Consider the following 20459-nt stretch of genomic DNA (forward strand, 5'->3'; position numbering starts at 1 on the left):
GGACAAATCGAAGGCATGCCGGAATAGCTACCTCCTTAGGAGAAGAGAGCGCAGCCTGCCAGTCCTCATCATCCAGCTCCAGACCATCACTAGTCCACAACTCCCGAAGGCTATCCAATAGATCAATCCTAATATTGATTAACTTTTTATAAATGAGGGAGATCGTGCTATCAGGGACATGCCCATCCAGTATCCGATCCTCAAGCGGGGACGCTTCCGGAACATCCGAGCCCAGGGGGAAAACAGACAGGACCGCGTGTCGGACCTGCGCATATCTAAAGGATTCTCTATCATTCAGCCCATATTCAACTTTCATTTCATCAAACGACTTGATCCTACCCTTGATCCATACATCATCAACCTTGCTGATCCCAATCATGTCCCATCGATCAAACCCCTTCGACCGCCAGAGGGAGCCAAGTTTATCCGAGGCATAAAGCGGCGTGGCACGGGTCAACTTATCAGCCCAGCCTGTAGCAACCGTGGCCCGATGCCACACCTGCACGACTGTTTTAGTGGGCCCCGTAAGTGACCCGACGGTCAACTTCGCATACAGAGCCCTGTTGTAGTCACCACCGGGCAACAACCATTTATCCATCGCAAAGGCCGGATTTGGCGAAGGAGTGTAGGTGCCATGATTGATGGCCCCCAGCTGAGAGGCCCAGTAGTAGCGACGGATGTCAGGGAGAGCGATGCCGCCATCGTACCACGGGAGTGTAAGCTTCGAAAGGGCAATGCGAGACCGCCCCCCCCATAGCAACTGCCTCTGGAGGCCCTCAATCTCCCGAAAATAGCTAGCCGGTACAACATCGAGCGTATTCTGAAGCACATAGAGAAATCGAGGGAGCGACATCATCTTAAACAACGCTGCTCGTCCCAGAGGAGAGAGAGGAAGCCGACTCCACGTTCCAACATCCGCACGGAGGCGCTGGAGGGGGGCAGCAAATTGCGTTTATATCGAAGTGCGGGGTCCAAGGTAATAAAGATCCCCAGATACCTAAAACCCTCCAGCGCCACCGAGATGGGACAGCCACGCGGCAAAAGTGGAGCGTCACCGGAAAGAACATAAATACAGGATTTTGACCAGTTGATAACTAGACCGGAATTTTTATGAAAGGAAGTCAAGACATCAAACAGGACGATTAACGACTTACGAGGTGACGTAAGGTACAAAAGTATATCGTCTGCGTACAGTGATATCCGATCCTCAAAGTCCGGGGACCATCTAGTTCCCCTCAAGGACGGTTCCCACCTCAACCAAGCCGCCAGTGGTTCCAGAGCTAGGGCAAACAAGAGCGGGGACAAAGGACAACCCTGGCGTGTCTCCCTACCAAGAGCAAAGGGGGTCGAGGTCCGCCCATTCACCACCACCCTGGCTAAGGTGTCAGCATAAAGCAATTGCACCCAGCGGATAAAGGCGGGTCCAAAACCGAATTTACTGAGGGCCGCCCAAAGATAAGGCCACTCGATCGTGTCAAACGCCATGGTGGCGTCCAAAGACGCCAAGATGGCCGGCTCCCGCAGAGTCCCCGCTCTCGCGAGGACTCCATGCAGTCGCCGAAGGTTAAGTGCCGTGTTTCGGTGCGGTATAAAGCCGGACTGGTCCGGGTGAACCAGATCGCCTATAACAGACACCAGACGATTAGCAAGGACTTTGGCTAGGATCTTAGGTTCAGCATTGATCAGGGAAATAGGTCTAAAGGATTCACAACGGTCACGCGGCTTAGGATGTATGACGTTATAACGCATACTTTTACTCCGCAGACCATTACAACGCGACTTTTACTCTGCATACCGTTACAACGCATAGCGCCTTGGGGCGCTGGATAGTGGTAAGTATAATTTACTATTCTAACTCCAGTCCCCGTGGACCCTAGGGAAGGTGTTGGATAGTAAATTATACTTATCCCCTATCCTAGAGCGCCCCCCAGCGCAATGCGTTGTAATGGTATGCGGAGTAATGGTCGCGTTGTAATGGGTCTGCGGAGTAAAAGATCCGTTGTAACGGGTGTATACCCGCGGCTTACCCTCCTTATGGATAACTACTATGGAGGCCAGTCTCTGGTCAGGAGGAAGAAACCCCTCCTCCAGTGACTCCAAGAACATCGATCGGAGATACGGCGCCAGTACATCCGGACAGAGCTTATAAAGTTCAATGGGGAGCCCATTCGGGCCCGAGGCCCGCCCCGAGCGAATCGAGCGGATAGCGGTCGCAATCTCATCCGCAGTGGGCGGAGCTTCCAACAGATCCCTCTCTTGATCAGACAGGCATGGGAGCGAGATATGACGTAGAAGCAAGTGGGAGTCCCGCTCCGGCCGATCGGACACCGAGGAGTACACCACCCGAAAATAGTCAGCAAAGCGCGTCACGATTCCAGCTGGATCAGTGACATCCACACCATTTTCATCCACCACAACAGGAACTACTCGACTCGCGCATTCTCTCCTATCCAACCAAGCCAGCAATTTCCCAGCCTTATCACCCACATCATACAGCCGCCCCTGCCGTTCACGACCCATCTCTTTCGCAGCATCAGTCACCAGCGCTCTATATTCAAGCTGTTTCAGGTTTAGAAGGTGCAGCTTCTCAGGGGAGACCCCAGAATCCAACTCCCCTTCAAGGGCGGAAATTTCAGACTCAAGACGGACAACCTCCTCCCGTCTACATCTCTTAACATGGCCAATCGATGAGAGGGCCTGGCCTCGAATTACAGTTTGTACGCTTCCCATAGAGAAACAGAAGAGGTCACTGAACCAACGTTGTCAGTAAAGTAGTGATTGATCGCTGCAAGGAGTTCCTTCCTGATCTTAGGATCGCGGAGGTACCACGGGTTAATCGGGGCGAGACGACCCTCCGAACCCAGATGTGCGTTCATAACCAACCACAACGGGGAATGATCCGAGATACCCCTGGCTAGGTGTTTAACCTCCCCTATAAGGGAAGCCTGAGAGGAGGGCAGCAGTACATAATCAAGTCTCGAAAGGCTACCGTGGGCCCCAGAGTGGAAGGTATACTGGCGTTGCCCAGGATGATGTAAACGCCAGCAATCAGCCAGCCCCAGCGCCTCCAGGAAGTCCCCCAACCAGGATTGAGATTGTGCGATAACACGGGGAGGGTAACGGTCAAATGTCCCAGACACTACCGAATTGAAATCCCCCCCAACCACCAGCAAACCTTCGGGGACCCCCAGAATCACTCTTCCCAGATCGGCATAAGTCGTAGTTTGGAGGCCCGGAGGTATATAGACCGAAAACATAGTGATCACCTTCCCCTCCCAGCGCCCAACAATGGCGGCGTACCGCCCTCTATCATCAAGTATAATATCGTCTACAGCGAGAGGGAGGGAGGTCCGAACCATAATACCCACCCCCCTGGAGCCAGAAGTGAAACCTGAGTGTGCAATGAGACGATAGCCACGCCTATTCAGTGCATGGCACGTGTTGCCGAGCAGATGCGTCTCCTGAAGCAAAACCACATCCGGAGACAAGCGTCGCATCATCTGCAAAACCACCCCCCTCTTAATTCTATCACCCAACCCATTGACGTTCCAACACAGTATACGTAGTCCCCTATCCCCCATCCCACAGGCCACCCCAAGGCCCCCCCCACCCCCAACGCAACACGTAAATACAGAAGATCATCAGTACAGTGCCTTGAAGAAAACAGAGAAACAAAAATCGAAACCCCTCAACCCCCCAAAACATCATCATACCCCCCACCCCGCACCCCTGCGTAAGACTCAAGAGCCACCCCAACTTGCAGTGTGCCTGTCGCCCTAATATACAACTAATCTACGAAAAGAACCCCAGAGGAGGAAGATTCACCCGACCCCCGCCCACACCCCGTTCTGACAACACAATAGCAAACAATAGTTGCGTAGCATCAAACCACTGCCGAAAGTCAACATGGCGGCCCGGGAGCCGAGTTCGCTCCTCATTCCTGCTCCACCGGGCCGTCCCACGCACCACCGGAGTGATCAGGACGGTCAAATTGTTCTCGAGGGGGCAGTGAGTCCAGCCAGTCACTGGCTGCTCCAGGATGATCAAAGAAAAATGTCCTATCATTGTAGACCACACGCAGGCGAGCCGGGAAAAGCATGGCATATTTCATGTCTCTGTCCCGCAGTCTCCTCTTCACCCCCTGAAATCCAAGGCGCTGCTTCTGGACCTGCTGGGTGAAGTCCGGGTAGAAGTTAACCGAAGCATTCTCATAAGCCATAGGGCCCGATGTGCGGGAAGCCTGGAGGATCACGTCTCTGTCACGAAAGTTAAAGATTCGCGCAATGATGGGCCGCGGGGTAGCTCCAAGCTTAGGCGGGCCACCCGGGATACGGTGGGCCCGTTCTACTGCAAAAAACTTGCTAAGGCCTTTGGGCGCTAAGTGATTCAGGACAAGGTCCTCCACTAGTAGATCCACCGATGACGATTCCGTCGTCTCCGGTACCCCGACCAGTCGGACGTTGTTCCGTCGAGCGCGGCCTTCAAAATCATCCAGGCGTCGAGAGAGGTAGTCACGGGCGGACCTCAGGTTACCGACTTCAGTCTGTAATTCGGAGACGTCGGTAATAAGTCTAGATGTCTTCAGATCTAGGGATTTGACCTTCTCGTTAGTCTTCGCTAGGTCTGCCCTGATCAGGGTGACATCTATGGAAACTGTGTCCAACTTATGGGTCAGGGCCTCGTATTGCTGTCCTAGCGTGGCCTTCATCCCATTAATGGCGCCCATGACGTCTTTCAACGACAGATCTCCATCCAACAGGGAGTCGTCCCCAAGGTTGGCAGGGGGTTTGCTCGGTCCACCCGGAGATCCCTTAGTGAGGGTGTATCGATCCATGACGTTGGACTGCACAGAGCCTCCTCGAGCTGCCGGTCTGGTCTTGCGTCTTTCTCCCTCGGGCTTGGTGGCCATTTTGGGTCGTGCGCCCCGAGGGGTACTCTGAGACCTAGTGAAAATGGCTACACTCGAAGTGCCCTCAGCAAGTCGGAGAATCAGTAAATGCCAGCCACCAGTCAAGAAGCAGGGAAAACCAGGATCGCCAAGCACCTGCGGGCCAGGTGAGAGGATCAAATCACCTAGGCGACCAAGGCAGAGTCCATGAGGTGGAGGCACCGGAACCGAAACCGAAAGTTGGAGACCGGGCAGGGGAGAGTCACATGTGCCGTTGTTATTAAATTACCACCCGGCTGGCAGGGAAAGCAAGCCCGGGGCAGTACCATGGAGCAGGCCAAAAATGGTCAAAAGTCCATATTTCCGGCTCCCGGGAGCCTAGACGAAATGCGGAAACGAGGAAATGATCAGCAGGGTCACGACCACAAAAGCCCGTCGTCCAAATCAGGATAAGGTGCAGGATAACCGGTGGAGGTGGCGAGGGTCCGGGAGCTCTGAGCTCACGCGACCATCTTGGGTGCGTGCTAAGCTCCTCCTCCGGCGTCTTGGTTGTTGATCCATATGAGGAAATTCTCAAGTGTATCTTCACTGCCCTCCCAAATGATGAAGATGTCGTCGATATAACGACGCCAGGTCATTATATTGGTTGAGTAGGGGTTGGTGGGTGCCTCAATGTAGGCCCTTTCAAAATGGTGGACATATAGTCCCGCCACACTGGGGGCGAAAACACTCCCCATAGAAGTTCCGTTTGTCTGGAGGAAGAATTTGCCCTCATACTCAAAATAGTTTTCTTTTAACGCCAGTGTATCGCAATTAAGGATGAATTCGCATGGCGTTCGATGTTCCCATGTGGTCTCCATCAGTACATCATGTAATACGTGTAGTGTGGCGTCTTGGGGTAAGCTAGTGTATAAGCTTTCTATGTCCAGTCCAACTAGGAGTTGAGTTTCTGGGTTGAAACTGGTATCCTTGATAATGTTGAGCAGGTGTTTCGTGTCCTTGATGTAGGAAGGAGTCTTCTGAACCAGTGGGTTGAGATAGAAGTCACAAAAGCGTGATAACGGTTCCAGGAGGGATTGGATTCCTGACACAATTGGCCTGCTTGGTGGTGGGTTGACACCTTTGTGCACTTTGGGCAAAGTGTAAAAGTAGGGTACTTTGGCATTTTTGGTGCAGAGGTAATCCGCCTCTTGTTTTGATATGTGTTCCGCGTCACTGGCGTTTTTGATGAGTAGGTTGATTGTCTTCTGCAGCTCTTCAGTTGGATCTTTTTTTAGGCTTTTGTAATTGCGTGTGTCGCTCAGGAGTCTACGGCATTCTGCATCGTAGTCATTCTTGTTCATTATCACAATACCGCCCCCTTTATCCGCTGGCTTGATGATAAGCGTGGGATTATTTTGTAAGCGTTTGATAATCTCTCGGTCCTCATAGGAGAGGTTGTTGAACGTATTTCTGGGTTGTGGCTTCTCAATTTCTGAGTAGACTGCAAGTTCGAAGGTGGAGATTTCTACCGGTACGCTGGCCGGTGGGGGAACAAAATTGGACTTCAATCTCAGGCCAGTTTCGTTGGTAGTCTCGGTATAGTCGCTAGTGTGTTCCTGTTTTTCAAAGAAAGCTTTTAGTTTTAGTTTTCTAAAAAAAACTCAGCCAGCTCCATATGGAGTTTGAAAGTGTCCAGTCTGGTAGTGGGGACAAAAGAGAGCCCTTTGTTGAGGACAGCAGTCTCTTCATCAGTGAATAGCGCACTGGAGATGTTGAAAACAAGGGGGCTCGTAGTGTGAGGAGTTACTGCTTGCTGGGTCCCGCCTGTTCCCTGGATTTGTTCCGTGTGTTGGAGCTCACTGGGTCTTCCTCTGTTGCCCATTGCACCTGTGGAGGGTTCCTTCTCTTGCCGCGTGGTCTGCGGCCTTGACCTAAAAAAGGAAACCTTGGGTTCTGGTTGCCTTGATAGTAGGGCATTTGTCCTGGAGGATATAGGGGCGGATATCCAAAATATGGTGGCTGTATGGGGCCAAATGGAGGTGGCCCAAATGTATGATGTTGTGGGGGCCCTTGCCAGGGCTGCTGCCATTGTTGGCCTCTGCGTCCTCTCCCTCTAGGTTTGAAAGATCCTGAACTAGAATCGCTTGAGACGGAGCTGCTGTCTCCTGAGCTGTCTGTTCCCTTTGTGGGTGCAGTGTAGTCATCATCAGCGTAGGGGTAGGTCTTGGAGTAACTGAACCTTTTTATATCTTTCTCTAAAGAAATGCAGTGATCATAGAAATCCAGGCAACAGAAACCCACTTCAAAACCACACTTACGGGTTTCAAAAAGAAACTGGACGACCAAAATCATGAAATGTCAGAATACAAAGAATACCTTACCCAATCCAAAATTAAAAAATTTGAGAAAGATCTAAAAAGGTTCAGTTACTCCAAGACCTACCCCTACGCTGATGATGACTACACTGCACCCACAAAGGGAACAGACAGCTCAGGAGACAGCAAAATCAAAATCGGAGCCCTTGTCGCACGTGAACAGAAGTTGAGTATCGTCCGCGTACGACACGATCTGTCCCATTTTAATGAGAAGGCCCTCCTTATGAAGGAACAGCGCTGGATATACCGCCTATCCACGCATATTGATGGGTTACACGATTCAATCCCATGGAATGCTTTATCTACCTGATCAGTATGATACTTTGGGGACCATGACCATCTGAGCATCTCAGTACTCTTATATGCCCTTACATCCTGAACAATATGGTACTCTTATGAACATAACAATTTTGCCCAGCTTGGTATATTTTCCGGCTCAAGCGCTACCAATTTGACATGCCCATGCTTTTATCGCAATTATACTCTGTTTTTTCGTAAAACACAAACCCCAGTCTGTTAAAACATTGAAACCCAAGTAATCAACACCGAACGGGGCTACTTTTTGCCTCCGCCGTGGCTACACGCATGCGCTATCACCAGGCACTATTTCCAGTCTAGTGCGCATGCGCACGGTACACTGATCCTTCGCGCATGCACTCGCTGCACATGACTCAGCGCCTCTAGCGCGACCGCACCTCTTTCATTTCCATTACCGCTGCAGGTGTTGCTAATCATACGGGCTACTTAAACCCGAACGGGGCATTCTTTCACTTACCCGGGACATCGCAGCAGGACAATATGCACTTACCCCGCTGTTTAGCCCACCACCCACACCCAGGTTTTACGCTAAAACCACACCAGCCATGCAACCTGCATGGCCACATTTTCTGCCGCTTTAGGTCGTTTTCACACACCTTAGTAGCCGGCAATACGTTGTGTTTTTGGAACTTTATCCTAATTGACTCTAATTTGTACGTCTGTCTGTGTCCTTTATGTTATGTGTACAGTAAAGTAGAGGGAATCCCCCTCTTACACATAACGCACCTTAGCGAGTGCGACACTTTTAATCATACCACAATTCACTTAAAATTATGTATTTACTATCACCTACACATACTCATTGGTCCTGAGGAAAGCCAGTTTTAATTAAAATTGCAAAAAACACAGTTGATGGACAGAATGTAGAACACTGTCATACATTCACCCCAGTTTTAATTAAAAGGCCTGGCTGAAACATGTAGACCACACAGGACGAAGGAGGTCATAATTTACTCCAACGCGTCCGTTTGCCTTTTTAGTTGCTAACAGGGGCCCAGTAATTAAAGTCTATCCATATACCCTCGGGTACTGGGACCCACTGTATAGTTTTTAATTGTCACTTCCTTTCACCTACACTGTACACTCAGCGAGTATACCAGCTCCTCAGTAATATGGAGTCGCAGCACACCCGGGACACATTCGGTGTCACTGTGGTGGGCCTGATGATGAAGCATGCCACCAACTAGGTTGGTGGGTGAGGGCTTCATGACCAAACCAAATGGTTTGCCAACATGCGTACCCATTGAGTCTTATCACACAACTTAGCTAGTCCTTCTTGATAAATCATATTAACAATCTCAGGCATAGCTGGTACAAGATAAAGGACACAGACTGGACCAACACCCTCAATGGCCCCCCAACCAAACCTCATGTGCAACCTGCATGCCAACATCAAAGCCTTCAACAACTTTATCACTATTGGTGCAGACACCCTATTCACCCTAAAGTACATCAGACACTCATGAACCAACACACAAGCCATCTGGTACACTAAAGACTTTAGAAACTCCAAACACCACTGCAAACAGCTGGGGAGAAAATGGAGAACCCGCCTGGTCACCAACGCAAGACACACTAACACGTCTGTGCTCTGGAAATACTACGCCCAACTTGAGACAAGAAAATCAGCTCTAGCTCTCAGACTGGAAAATAGCTCCTACAACTGCAAAGAGCTCTTCAACATCGTCAAAGAATTCTCCCACCTCCCAGCCGCTACCCAATCCATCACCTCCTAAGAAGACCTCTGTGACAACCTCACTGATTGCTTTCACAACAACACAAGCACTCATCAACACGCTGCCCCCCACTACCAAATCGGAGAACCAGATCACTAACTGAATACCCCTCTCCCAAAAAGACATCGCTGTTATCACGAGAACAATCTATTCTGGGGCCTCCACTGACCCTTGCCCCCACCATATCTACAACCTAGGAGGAACTCTGATCAACTCCCACCTCACCACCATAATCAACACCTCCATTCAAAGTGGAACCTTCCCGGACAACTGGAAAGATGTAGAAATCACAGCTCCCCTGAAAAAACTCATGGTACACCCAAGGAGCTCATGTTACTACAGCCCCACTCCTGTACTTCTCATTCAAAGCTGTGAAGAAAGCTATCAACGAACATCTCTCCAAACATCTTGAACACCACCAGCCACTAGACGTCTCACAGTCTGTATTCTGCAGCAATCACAGCATGGAAACTGCTCCCATCGTAGCAACTGATGACATCTAGACCACCATGGACAAAGGGGAAACTGTAGCACTCAAACTACTCACAAGACTCTACAACCCCGGAGTACATGGACCCGCCCTGAGATGGCTGGCCTCTTTTCTCTCGACAGGACTCACCATGGACGGCTCCCACCCTACACTTCCGAAGCCAAGAACCTCATCTCTGGAGCCCCTCAAGACTCACCGCTGAGCCCTACACTCTTCAACGTCTATATGGCGCCACTCGCCAACGTCATAAGACCCCATGGAGTCAACATTGTCTCCTATGCAAATGACACCCAGCTCATCCTCTCCCTCGCAGACAAGGACAACACCACCAGGATCAAATTCACCACCTACGTGTCAAACATAGCAAACTGGATGAAACAACACTGCCTAAAACACAACACAGATAAAACAGAAGTCCTGATCTTCAGAAACAAAAGCTCTCCTTGGCACTCCTTCTGGCGGTCAACTGACCTGGGACCCACGTGCACCCCCAATGACATGCCTAAAATCTCTGCATCATCTTCGATGACAGCCTCACATGGCCAAATAAGTGAATGCTGTCACCTCCTCCTGGTTCTTCAACCTACATGTGCTGTGCAAAATATTCCAATGCCTCTCCACTGACACCAGGCGCATGGTCACCCAGGCCCTCATGACCAGCAGACTAGACTGCGGCCACACACTCTATACCAGCGTTGTTAATCAACTCATACAAAGACTACAGAACGCCGCTGCCAAACTCATCCTCAACATCCCCCACAGCGTACACATCACACCCTATCTCAAATAGCTACACTGGCTACCAACCCAGAAGCAATGCCAATTCAAACTCCTCCCCATGCATATAAAGCCATCCACAATGTTGCGCCTGCCTACCTCAACCGCTGCCTCAACTTTCACCAATCCACCAGGCAACTATGCTCAGCCACACTTCACCTAGCTCAACTACTCCACATCACCAGGAGTAAATCAGGAGGGTGCTCCTTCTCCTACATCGCTGTCAAATCCTGGAATGACCTTCCACACCACATCTGGGCCTCCCCATCCCTACTTAAGTTCCACAACAAACTAAAGACCTGGCTATTCAACTAGGAGCCCGATCGGCTACTCATCTACTTCAGCTTCTGGATACCCTTCAGGTGATAAGTGTGGTATACAAATCCTCATAACATTACATATAGTGCTCAAACCAATACTTAAGTTGGCTTTGTGATAGCCCACTGCTTAGCACTGGTTGGCTTTCTTGGCAATCTAATTTGCTTGTTGCTCATTTGATGAATTTTCTTCCTCTTCTTGTGTTTAGTCCTCCCCTGAAGCATTGCGTCTTCACCACCCTTTTGACTGGATGACTTGTATTCTTTTGCAACTTAAATTCAGTGATCTTTTTTCTTTTGTTTTCAGCACTTCATGGGAGCATATATGTTTTCTTGCTTTCTCTCGCTCTTTCATTTGTGCTGTTTACCCTTCACAGTGCTTCCACCCAGCGCTCTCTGTGCTGCTTCCCCCCCAAGCTTATCTGATGGTTGTCTCATGCCTTTCCATCCTGCCTCGCTTTCCTTCCTAGACCTCTCTCCCTTTACTCCTCCGTAGCTTCCCCACTCCTGCCTGATCACCACTGCTCATCACTGCTCATCAGTGGTTTTGAATTGCTCCCCACACACCTCCTTCTGCCCCTCCTTTGGTCCCCCACTACTATGCATTGCTTTTTCAAATTATATATATTTTTTTACATTTTAGGAGCCCCGGCCGCTACAATTAGCAAAGCGACCACTCCTTTCCTTCAATGCGCTTTTGCGCACCTCTTAAAAAAAAAAGATTTACTGTGCCAAGATGGACGTCCACCATCTACGAAAGATAAACCAAAAAAAAGTTCATTGATGAGCCATACTTGGGCCAAAAGTCAAAATAGCTGCTGCACTGTGACATATGTGCATGTATGCACCATGAAATATTTGTGTCCATGAATCATCACGCTGGAGTCACTGTATCGTCATGACGGATATATGTGTTGTGTGGTGAGGCATGTGAAAATGAATGCTCTGGGTTTTTAAAAAGATTTTTGTCAATGCTGTTCAGCACTGACAATACCCATTTTTTTGTTCATTTTGCTAATGCTGAACATCGGTGATACCTACTGCCTTTGCCAATGCATGCCAATGTCAACATTGCAGTGCTGTTAGCTGAGCCCACAAGGTGTTTCACCCGACATCAGACAGAGCACAGAAGTCACCTTGATCAGGTTCCTTGAACCTTCACTAAAAACCTTCATTAATCTAATGTGACATTGTAAGAGAAGTGAAAGGAGGAGGCTGGTGAAAGGCTGAAGCAGGAAGAGATGCATGTTAGCATTTAGTGGCCTCGCCATTTGCTCTCTCCAGTCCCAGCATCGCCTAACATAGGAGAACACATCAATCACACAGGCTGCAAGTGGAAAGCCAGGACTGAGTCATGCTCCAGCGGGAGGAAAAGTCACATTTAATTACTGCTGAGGACAGCACACTCTGTCGGGAACACCCGAATAACTCCCTGATGGTCGAACAGAAAGCCCGGGGGTCTGGGACACCTTTCCTAAAATCTGCCTCTGAGGCATTTGCCTGCTTTTCCATAGTACTTTAATTGCAAAAGGGCAGGCTGGTGGCTTTAAATTAGTCACGTTCACAAACACAGCAAGCAATTTGTCTTGCTCTCATATCTTAGACAGGGGAGCCTAACCTTGAGAAACAAAAATATCCATGGCAATTAACGGGAAATGACTGGGATATCCATATCTTTAGAAAACTAACCCCAAAGCCTCTGCACTTCAGCACATGTATCTAATAACTAAACTAAAGGAAGTACCGCATCCACGCATTTGAAATGTAAAGTATGGGAAATCATAATATTTTGATTCAGCTAAAGAAACCAAAGGCCAGTGCTAAAATACCCATTTGCAAACCAGAATCTGCAATCTGCAAAACGAACGGTTTGGAAATTGTCCATTCGTAGGGAGGTGGAAAATGACCTGCCTGATGAATATTTTAAGTTTAAAAAGCTTTATTAGATCAAATATACTAAGTCAAACATCAGTACAAAGTACAATTCACAATGCAATAAGAAAAAAGAAACAAAAAGGTATAAAAGGATGAAAAAACCTGATAAGTACAATATAAATGTGAATTACAAAATACAAGTAATCCCCAGGAAAAAGGGGAAAACATAATGTATATACTAAGAGAAAGTGCTTTTTTAAAGAGTCTGATGAATATTCATGAGGCAGGTTGCAATATGCGGTCCCCTGTGATGGACTGGTGGTGCATGCAGTTATGGATCCCTGCAAGGGCAGCAGTCCCTCATCCCTGCATCCGCATTTTTAGAGCAGCCCATAAAGGGACAGTTGCAGCTCTAAAAACATGTTTCCCACTGGGGTAGACAGCAGGTGGAGCATGGGATTGTTCTCTATACCGCTACCAACTCCCCTTATGGCGGTGAAACGCAATCCTCAAAATGGAAGCTGTCACCCAGCCATGGCTTCTCTTTTGTCAGTCAGTTACCACTGAAAAACGGGGTTTGGTAACTGACCAATGTTCTGCGACCACAGCAGCGGTCACAAACCACTGACATACATTTGTGACTCATCATCACGAGGTGTGACACAACTTTCATGCCCACTCCTATTTGCAATTCGGAAAAGGTAGCAAGATGTATTTTACAAAAGAACTTTGGTACATTGTAAAAAGCCATTTTGCAGTTGCACAAAGTGTGATTTTGTGAATCACAGGGTTTGCGACTGCAAAAGGGTCTGTGCATCTTTCTCCAAATTCTGTGTGCCTTATTATATAATCACGGCTGCTTCTACCTCTTTAGAAAAAAAATATTTTCTTGCCCTGAGAAAACACGAATGAGACATTGCTGCTGATGCAAGTGATTGAGAAGGGTAGTACTCACTTTGACCATGACCGTCTTGGCAGTGCCCTGCTCACCAATCAGCAGGACTGCCTTGCCTTGCTTCATGATGGTGTGCATAAGGAAATCAGTCCGGACATTGTCCACATTTGGGACGAGAATCGAGGCATACTCTGGCACAGAATCCTTGGGGTAAATATATTCAGGGACCTAAAATAGAAATCGAAAGGTAATCACTTTACAGATCCTGTAGGTTGTAGTGCTGAGGTCATATAGTGTGCAGAGATGAAGGCAAAGAAGGCAAGGGAAACGCTGTTAGTCTGCGCTGTCATCAGAGAATCCTTTGCAGCTTCCATTTTGCTATATTTGTTGTGGCTGGCAAAATCTAGAATCTGGATAGCTGAAACTTGCTACCAACAAATTACTCTGCATTGTTCAAAAACACACAATGAATGGACGGGGGCAGCTGGCTTGGTGACAACTACAGTAATTCACCCTTCTTTCCTCAAGGCTTCACAATGGGATGTACGTTGTTACAACGCATGCTTTTACCACGCATGCTTTTACAACGCAGGTTTTTCAACGCAAGTCGTTACAACGACTTGCGTTGGGGGGTGCTGGATAGTGAATAGTTTAATTTACCATTCCAACTCCAGTCCCCGTGGATAGTAGGGAAGGTGTTGGATAGTAAATTAAACTATTACCTATCCTAGAGCGCCCCCCAGCGCAATTCGTTGTAATGACTTGCGTTGAAAAACCTGCGTTGTAAAGGCACTGCGTGGTAAAAGTTGCATCGTAAAGGATGTTTTCCCTCACAATGATCACCAGGATGTTGCATTGTTTCGTGCCTAGGCCGGATGTGACACACCTTTTTTGACCAGTGATCCCACTGACCACTGTCATTGATGACAAACTCGAAGATGGTTTCATCTCCGCTCACAGCAGGGAGCTCCAGGGTTGCAGCGTGGTTCCTGATGAACAGTTCCATCTTCACCCTGTCGTCCAGCTCCAGCAGGGCCCCCACAGACCACATAAGAGCGAAGACAAACAGGCGAGACACGTGCTCCTTGCTGGGCTGCTTCTCGTCCCGGTCGGCCAGAAGTCCCTGTGAAGGCAAAGAGAGGGCATGTCTTATCTACCGTGGCCATTGCAGTGACAGGGACAGGCAAGTTATGATCATGCACACACTGTACCTGCAGGAGGTCGATAGCTTGCTTGATGTACATGCATTCTAGTATCGGCATCTTCGGATTCACAGCAGTGAACACAAAATTGATCAAATCCTGAGAAAAGAAATGATGACAAGCTTGTGAAGGCAAAATCTTTTTCGAAGATCCTGTCCCCACACTCAGAGGCTCACACCACCACCCACCACCCTCTGACACTTGTTTCTGCAATTACGTAGCAGTGCTTAATTTGTAAAATATTAAGTGCCAGGGCTCTGACCAGGAGGCCACTGCAGCTTGCACCACCCATCGCCCTGGTCATTGCTGCCAAAACAACTACTAACTATCTCTCTCGCAAGTAAATGCAACAGTGCAGATTATTCCAGGTCCCCATAGCTAAAGGAATGGCTTGGGAGGGGAGGCAGGTATTAGTTATTTTTTAAATGTATATTGTTTTCCTAAACAACTGTTGTACTGATCAGCTTTAAATTACATGAGCAGCACCACCATGTGGCAGACTGCCCTAAGTGTGGTGTTGACAATTAGGTGCCGAGCACCGGAAACCAATAAAGTGCCGGTGCTCAGCACCGGAAATCACTGGCTCAAATTAAGCACTGATGTAGGCAGAATTTCAATAGCCCTTGTTGTTAAGATCATGATGATTGGCTTGTGCTTAGTGTGTTTGCCCAAAGCGCTGTGATACAACTTCCACATAGTCAGCCTGTACGGGCGATGCCAGGGCTTTAAGTGGGCCGGGTCCTGCCGGTTCTCAGCACCAGCAGTTGTAAAAAGCTAGTGCTGAGACGGTTCCCTATAGGGCTCTCCATTTTTGCCCTCACCCTCAGGGTGAAATAAAAAAAGTAACTCTGCAGCAGTACCGCCCTTCACTGCCTTTGAGGTACGCTCAAAGAGACTTGTTATAGTTCTTTCACAGTCTCATCATTTCAGAACTGAAGCATTTTCAATATTATAAACAACAAAGCCTTAGTTGTTGCTTATTTATCTTATGCAACTAAAAACCATTGGCAAAACTTATAGTCCTGGCTTGTTGTAGGTGTAATGTTACTTGTTGTATCATATATCTGGAAGGGCGCATGCGTTACAACGCGTGTCATTACAACACATTTTTTACATTGCAAAATCCATTACAACGCATGTCATTATATCGCATAATCCATTAAAACGCATTCAACAAAGTAACGCCCCAGCGGAGTTAGAATAGTAATTGCATTGTAATGGATTATGCGTTGTAACGACATACGTTGTTACGGCAAGCGTTGTAATGGATTTTGCGATGTAAATAATGTGTTGTAATGACATGCGTTGTAAAGTGTCATATTCATCTGGATGTCATGCAATGACAGAAGCAGTAAAATACCAGTTGGTGGTACACAATGCTAATCACAGATTTTTAGTTTACGTGTTTCTAAGCCACATCCTTAATTACATCAGTCACGCCCCTTTGAGAAATCCTCCAGTTTTTTCATCCCACTTAAAGCCCTGGGTGATGCAGCATTAATAAAACCAAACACAACTCTTCCATTAGAGTTCAGCAGACTCCAGGCAGGTCACCTGTTCAAACAGCTAAGCGTCTGGCCTTGAAATCTGAAGACTGTGGTCTATTTCTCGTTACGGCACTGCTCAACAATATTGTTTGATTCTGGGTAAATTAGGCGCTCTCTAAACCGCAAACTAAAAACGTGAGTGATATTGTTTTTTGTTTTTTTAACGTACGCTTGCTGTCACGTACCGTGCGTAGGGCCTCATTTATGAAAAGTGATGCATCGCTGCGTGAAAACAGCGATGCATCACTTTTCACTGCGCCCGCCTTGCGACACCAATGATGCGTCATATTTACAGTATGACGCATCATTGCGCAAGGAGTTACAGATATGTCAGTATTTCTGACGTATCTGTATGGCGCAAAAGTGACGCATTGCTGGAGTGTGCCACAAAAGTGATGCAACTCCAGCAATGTATCCTTTCACATGGGGCAAGCCCCATGTGAAAGGGCCTGCGTCAGATTTGTGTCCTAGAAGTGGCGCGGTGAAATCTCATAAATTTCACGGCGTCACTTCTAGGACCCTTTCTTGCGTCATTACGCCCCCCTTGCATACATTATACCTGGCGGAGGTATAATGTGGTGCAGGGGTTTACAAAGTGACGCATCTACCTAGATGCGTCACTTAGTAAATATGGCGCAACAAGGCGCATTTTTTACGCCACTGGTGCGTCACAAAAAGTGACGCACCAGCGGCGTAAAAGTGACGCACAGCCTCATAAATGAGGCCCGTAATACTTAGGAATAACCACCAACCACCCAACTGCATCCTGTTACATATAGCAATTGGAAGCATGCTTTACTTCGCGCTTTAACAGGTGTCTAGTACATTATGTTTGGCCATAATCACTTATTTCTGCAATGTCTGCCTTATCCTTCAGCAGCTCAGAGGAAACGTAACACTGATTTTAGAGAAAATATTGTTATAACTTTCCGTGGCTAAGCACTGCTAGAGCCCGTCAAACTCCGAATTCGAGTTGGTTAGAATAGGAAAATAACGGAGAAAATCCTGACATCAAAATGAGTTTAAATATTGTTAGAAATCCCTTATCGCAAGGCAGGTCGTGGCTAAACTGGTTATTTGGTAAACCGTTTCCTCTCCAACCACTGTCCAGAACAGCAGACGCTTGGATTCTGCTGGTGCCTCGTGGATTCAGACGCGTCAGAAGTTACAAAGGGGCCGGAGACAAAATATTCATGCAGGACCACTTGTCAGTGTCTCCTGCCATCTAGTGGCTGAAGCAATAGTAGCTGCCATGAATAAGCAGGGCAGGCATGCTTCATAATAAATAGGATGAGTGCGGTCTAAGGGGAAAATGTCCTTTATGACCCCGACCCTTTCTGAGGGCCCAGGGTGGATCTGCATTTCAGAGCTCCGCTGAAACCATTCACCCCTGGTAAACAGGGTTGAACCATTCAACCCTGGTAAACAGGGTTGAATGGTGGACGCTGTAGCCTACCCTAGGTAACTGGCTATCCGAAATTTGTGATGGTATGTAAAAATGTTCCACGGGATCAGGTTGGACATAACAACTGAAAGAGCTTCCTGACAGATAACACAGGAGTGGAGAGAATGTGGCGGAGTGGGCAGAGCTCCTGACTCGAGAGTAGGGGATCCCCATTTGAGTCTCGGTGGCGCCGTGCAACATCCTGTGATTCTATGTAAATCACTTAATCTCTCCGGGTGATACATTGATATATAAATATGCTGCAAGGGTAAAAGGCAAAACTTTATAAAAATATAGTTCCACCAAAGTGGATGTTAACAGTATTTCAGCAGCTGGAAAGGCCGCGAGCTCTTTGCTGGGCCGGTTTTCGGCCAATTTTGTTACAGGGCCGATTTTGCAGCTATGCTGCAGAAACGGCCCTGTAACTAAAACGGCCCCCAGGCGCCCCAAACCAGCCCCCACCACTGGGGCCCACCGGGGGATTGCCTGGTGCCCGCTACGGCCAGTCCGGCCCTGACTATGCTGGAGTTCAGAAGGCGAATGAGCAATAAAGATGCCTTTAGATGTTGTATCTACCTTGCCACATTTGATGTGCATTCACAGTGGTCAACTATCTTTAGATAAATTGCTGCTTATTCTTTGAACACGGAGAGTGGTGCGTACAGTTCATTCTCTAAATACAAAGTGAGAGCAATATTGAAACATTTAAATACCTTTAAATGGGCTCTATGAATATTTTGAAATATGTCAGCAGAAGAAAGCATACATTTAGCATCTACTTTTAATTCTAAGGTGTATTAGAAAACACACAATTTTATTTAGATCAAATCAAAGCAGGACACTTTACTTAGTAATGTGCAAATGATAATTATTTGCTGAAACCCGACTTCCACACATTGTCCTTTGTCTGCTATATAATTATACTAACAAATTTAGTGGCCATTGAATGAAAAAAATGTGCCGTCTGTAAACGACAGTACACCACCACACTGTCATAATGACAGCGTGCACATTGGGCACTAGGACCCTGTACCAGGGCAGGACTGGGAACCCAAAGCAGCCCAGGCAATTTTGTTGGACCAGCTCTCCTGGGTGGGAGAGGGGTGCAAGTCTGAAGCACTGGAGCTTCTGTTACTGGGGGCCGATATTGCAGCAAAACTGCCGCCCAGTAACAAATCCGGCCCTCACCGCTGCAAAACCGGCCCCCACCCATCCAGCATCCCGGGGAAACGCCGGATGGCTCCAGTTTGGCCCTGCCCTGCACAGGAGAATAGACACCGGACACTGCTTCCTGTCATCTTAGCAGGGGGCAGGAACTGGTCATCACACTCTTCGGTTGGGACATGAGGCAGGGAGGGCAAGCCTGTACAAGTTGTGATATAGGGAAGAATAAAGAAGCGTTTGTGCACACCTACCGCCCCCTTTGTGTAGTCCTTTCTGGGCCTGGGAAAGGAACTACTTGCATTCAAACAAGAGCAGGAAGAGTTATCTGAAAAGGAGCGGGGAATACTTTTTCAAGACACCAGGATAGTCATGCCGCACACTCTTCTATGGCAGACAGTTAGCCTTGCACATGAAAGTCACAGGGAAATGGTGGCCACCAAGAAAATGCTGGAAGAAAAAGTAGGGTTCCTGGGATTTGACGGTCTGGTAGATGACATTATCATGAACTGTTATATCTGTCAGATAACAGGAAGACCATCCAAGCCGGAGCAACTACACATGTCTGACCTCCCTGATGCTGTGTGGTCAACCCTCGCTGCGGACTTTTATAGATCATTGGGCACTGGCGGTTACCTGCTGGTCGTCATTGGCGAGTACTCTTGCTTCCCCATAGAGTATTGTCCATGTTGGCAATGGCCATACAACCAAGTTCTGGGTGATATCTTTGCAGTGTGGGGTGCCCCTCTAACACACAAAACAGGCAATAAACCCCACTTCTCAGGAGAAGAGTTTCACAAGTTCATGGCCTACCTGGGGTACACCATCAGAAACAACACTCTTGTGGCCACAGGCCAACGGCATGGTGGAATGATTCATGGGCAACATAAAGAAAGCAGTCCAAAGAGCCAAGCGGTTGCAGATTTCTGTCGGCCAAGCACTGTGCCAAATACTCTGGGACTATTGCAAAACCCCACATAGTTCCAAGGGGCAGTGCCCGTCAGAACTGGTACTGGTACGAAAAAACAGGACCCGTTTGCCGCCGCTTGAAGAAAAGGCCTCACTAGAGCACAGAGATGTTGCCGCACGTGATCAGGAGACCAAGAGGAAAATGAAACAGCAGGCTGACATATGTTGTCACACCACACCCTCCACACTGAAGCCCGGAGACCTGGTGCGCCCGCGCCAAACACGAAAGTCGAATTGTCGCTTCTCTAGTCGGCCACTGAAGATAACAAGGGTAAAAGAGCCAATGATCACAGCAGTGGCAGCAGAAACAACTCTAACTTCAAAGAGCTCATAGTGTTAGATGAAGATGAAGCAGTTGGAAGCGCAGGTGTGAAAGGAGGCCTATGAGCAATGCCATCGCAGGGCTGCTGATACCAGCCCCTCTGAGAGGTGATGGATCTCTCTGAGGCTGTGGATGAAGCCAGAGGCTTCGGAACAGAGAAT

At 48.2% G+C, this 20459-nt stretch overlaps 1 protein-coding gene across 1 annotated transcript in view; it reads right to left on the reverse strand.

Moving 5' to 3' along the window:
• LOC144828114 (dynein axonemal heavy chain 5-like) overlaps nucleotides 1-20459 on the reverse strand; it is a 1079012-nt gene that overhangs the window by 642249 nt on the left and 416304 nt on the right. The window contains exons 48-50 of the mRNA XM_078686235.1: nucleotides 14865-14954; nucleotides 14540-14776; nucleotides 13714-13881 (exon numbers count right to left, since the gene is read on the reverse strand). Coding sequence (XP_078542361.1) covers nucleotides 13714-13881; nucleotides 14540-14776; nucleotides 14865-14954 — 495 coding nt within the window. The remainder of the gene's footprint in view (nucleotides 1-13713; nucleotides 13882-14539; nucleotides 14777-14864; nucleotides 14955-20459) is intronic.

Source organism: Lissotriton helveticus, chromosome 4_1 (assembly GCF_964261635.1).
Source record: "Lissotriton helveticus chromosome 4_1, aLisHel1.1, whole genome shotgun sequence".
NCBI lineage: Eukaryota > Metazoa > Chordata > Amphibia > Caudata > Salamandridae > Lissotriton > Lissotriton helveticus.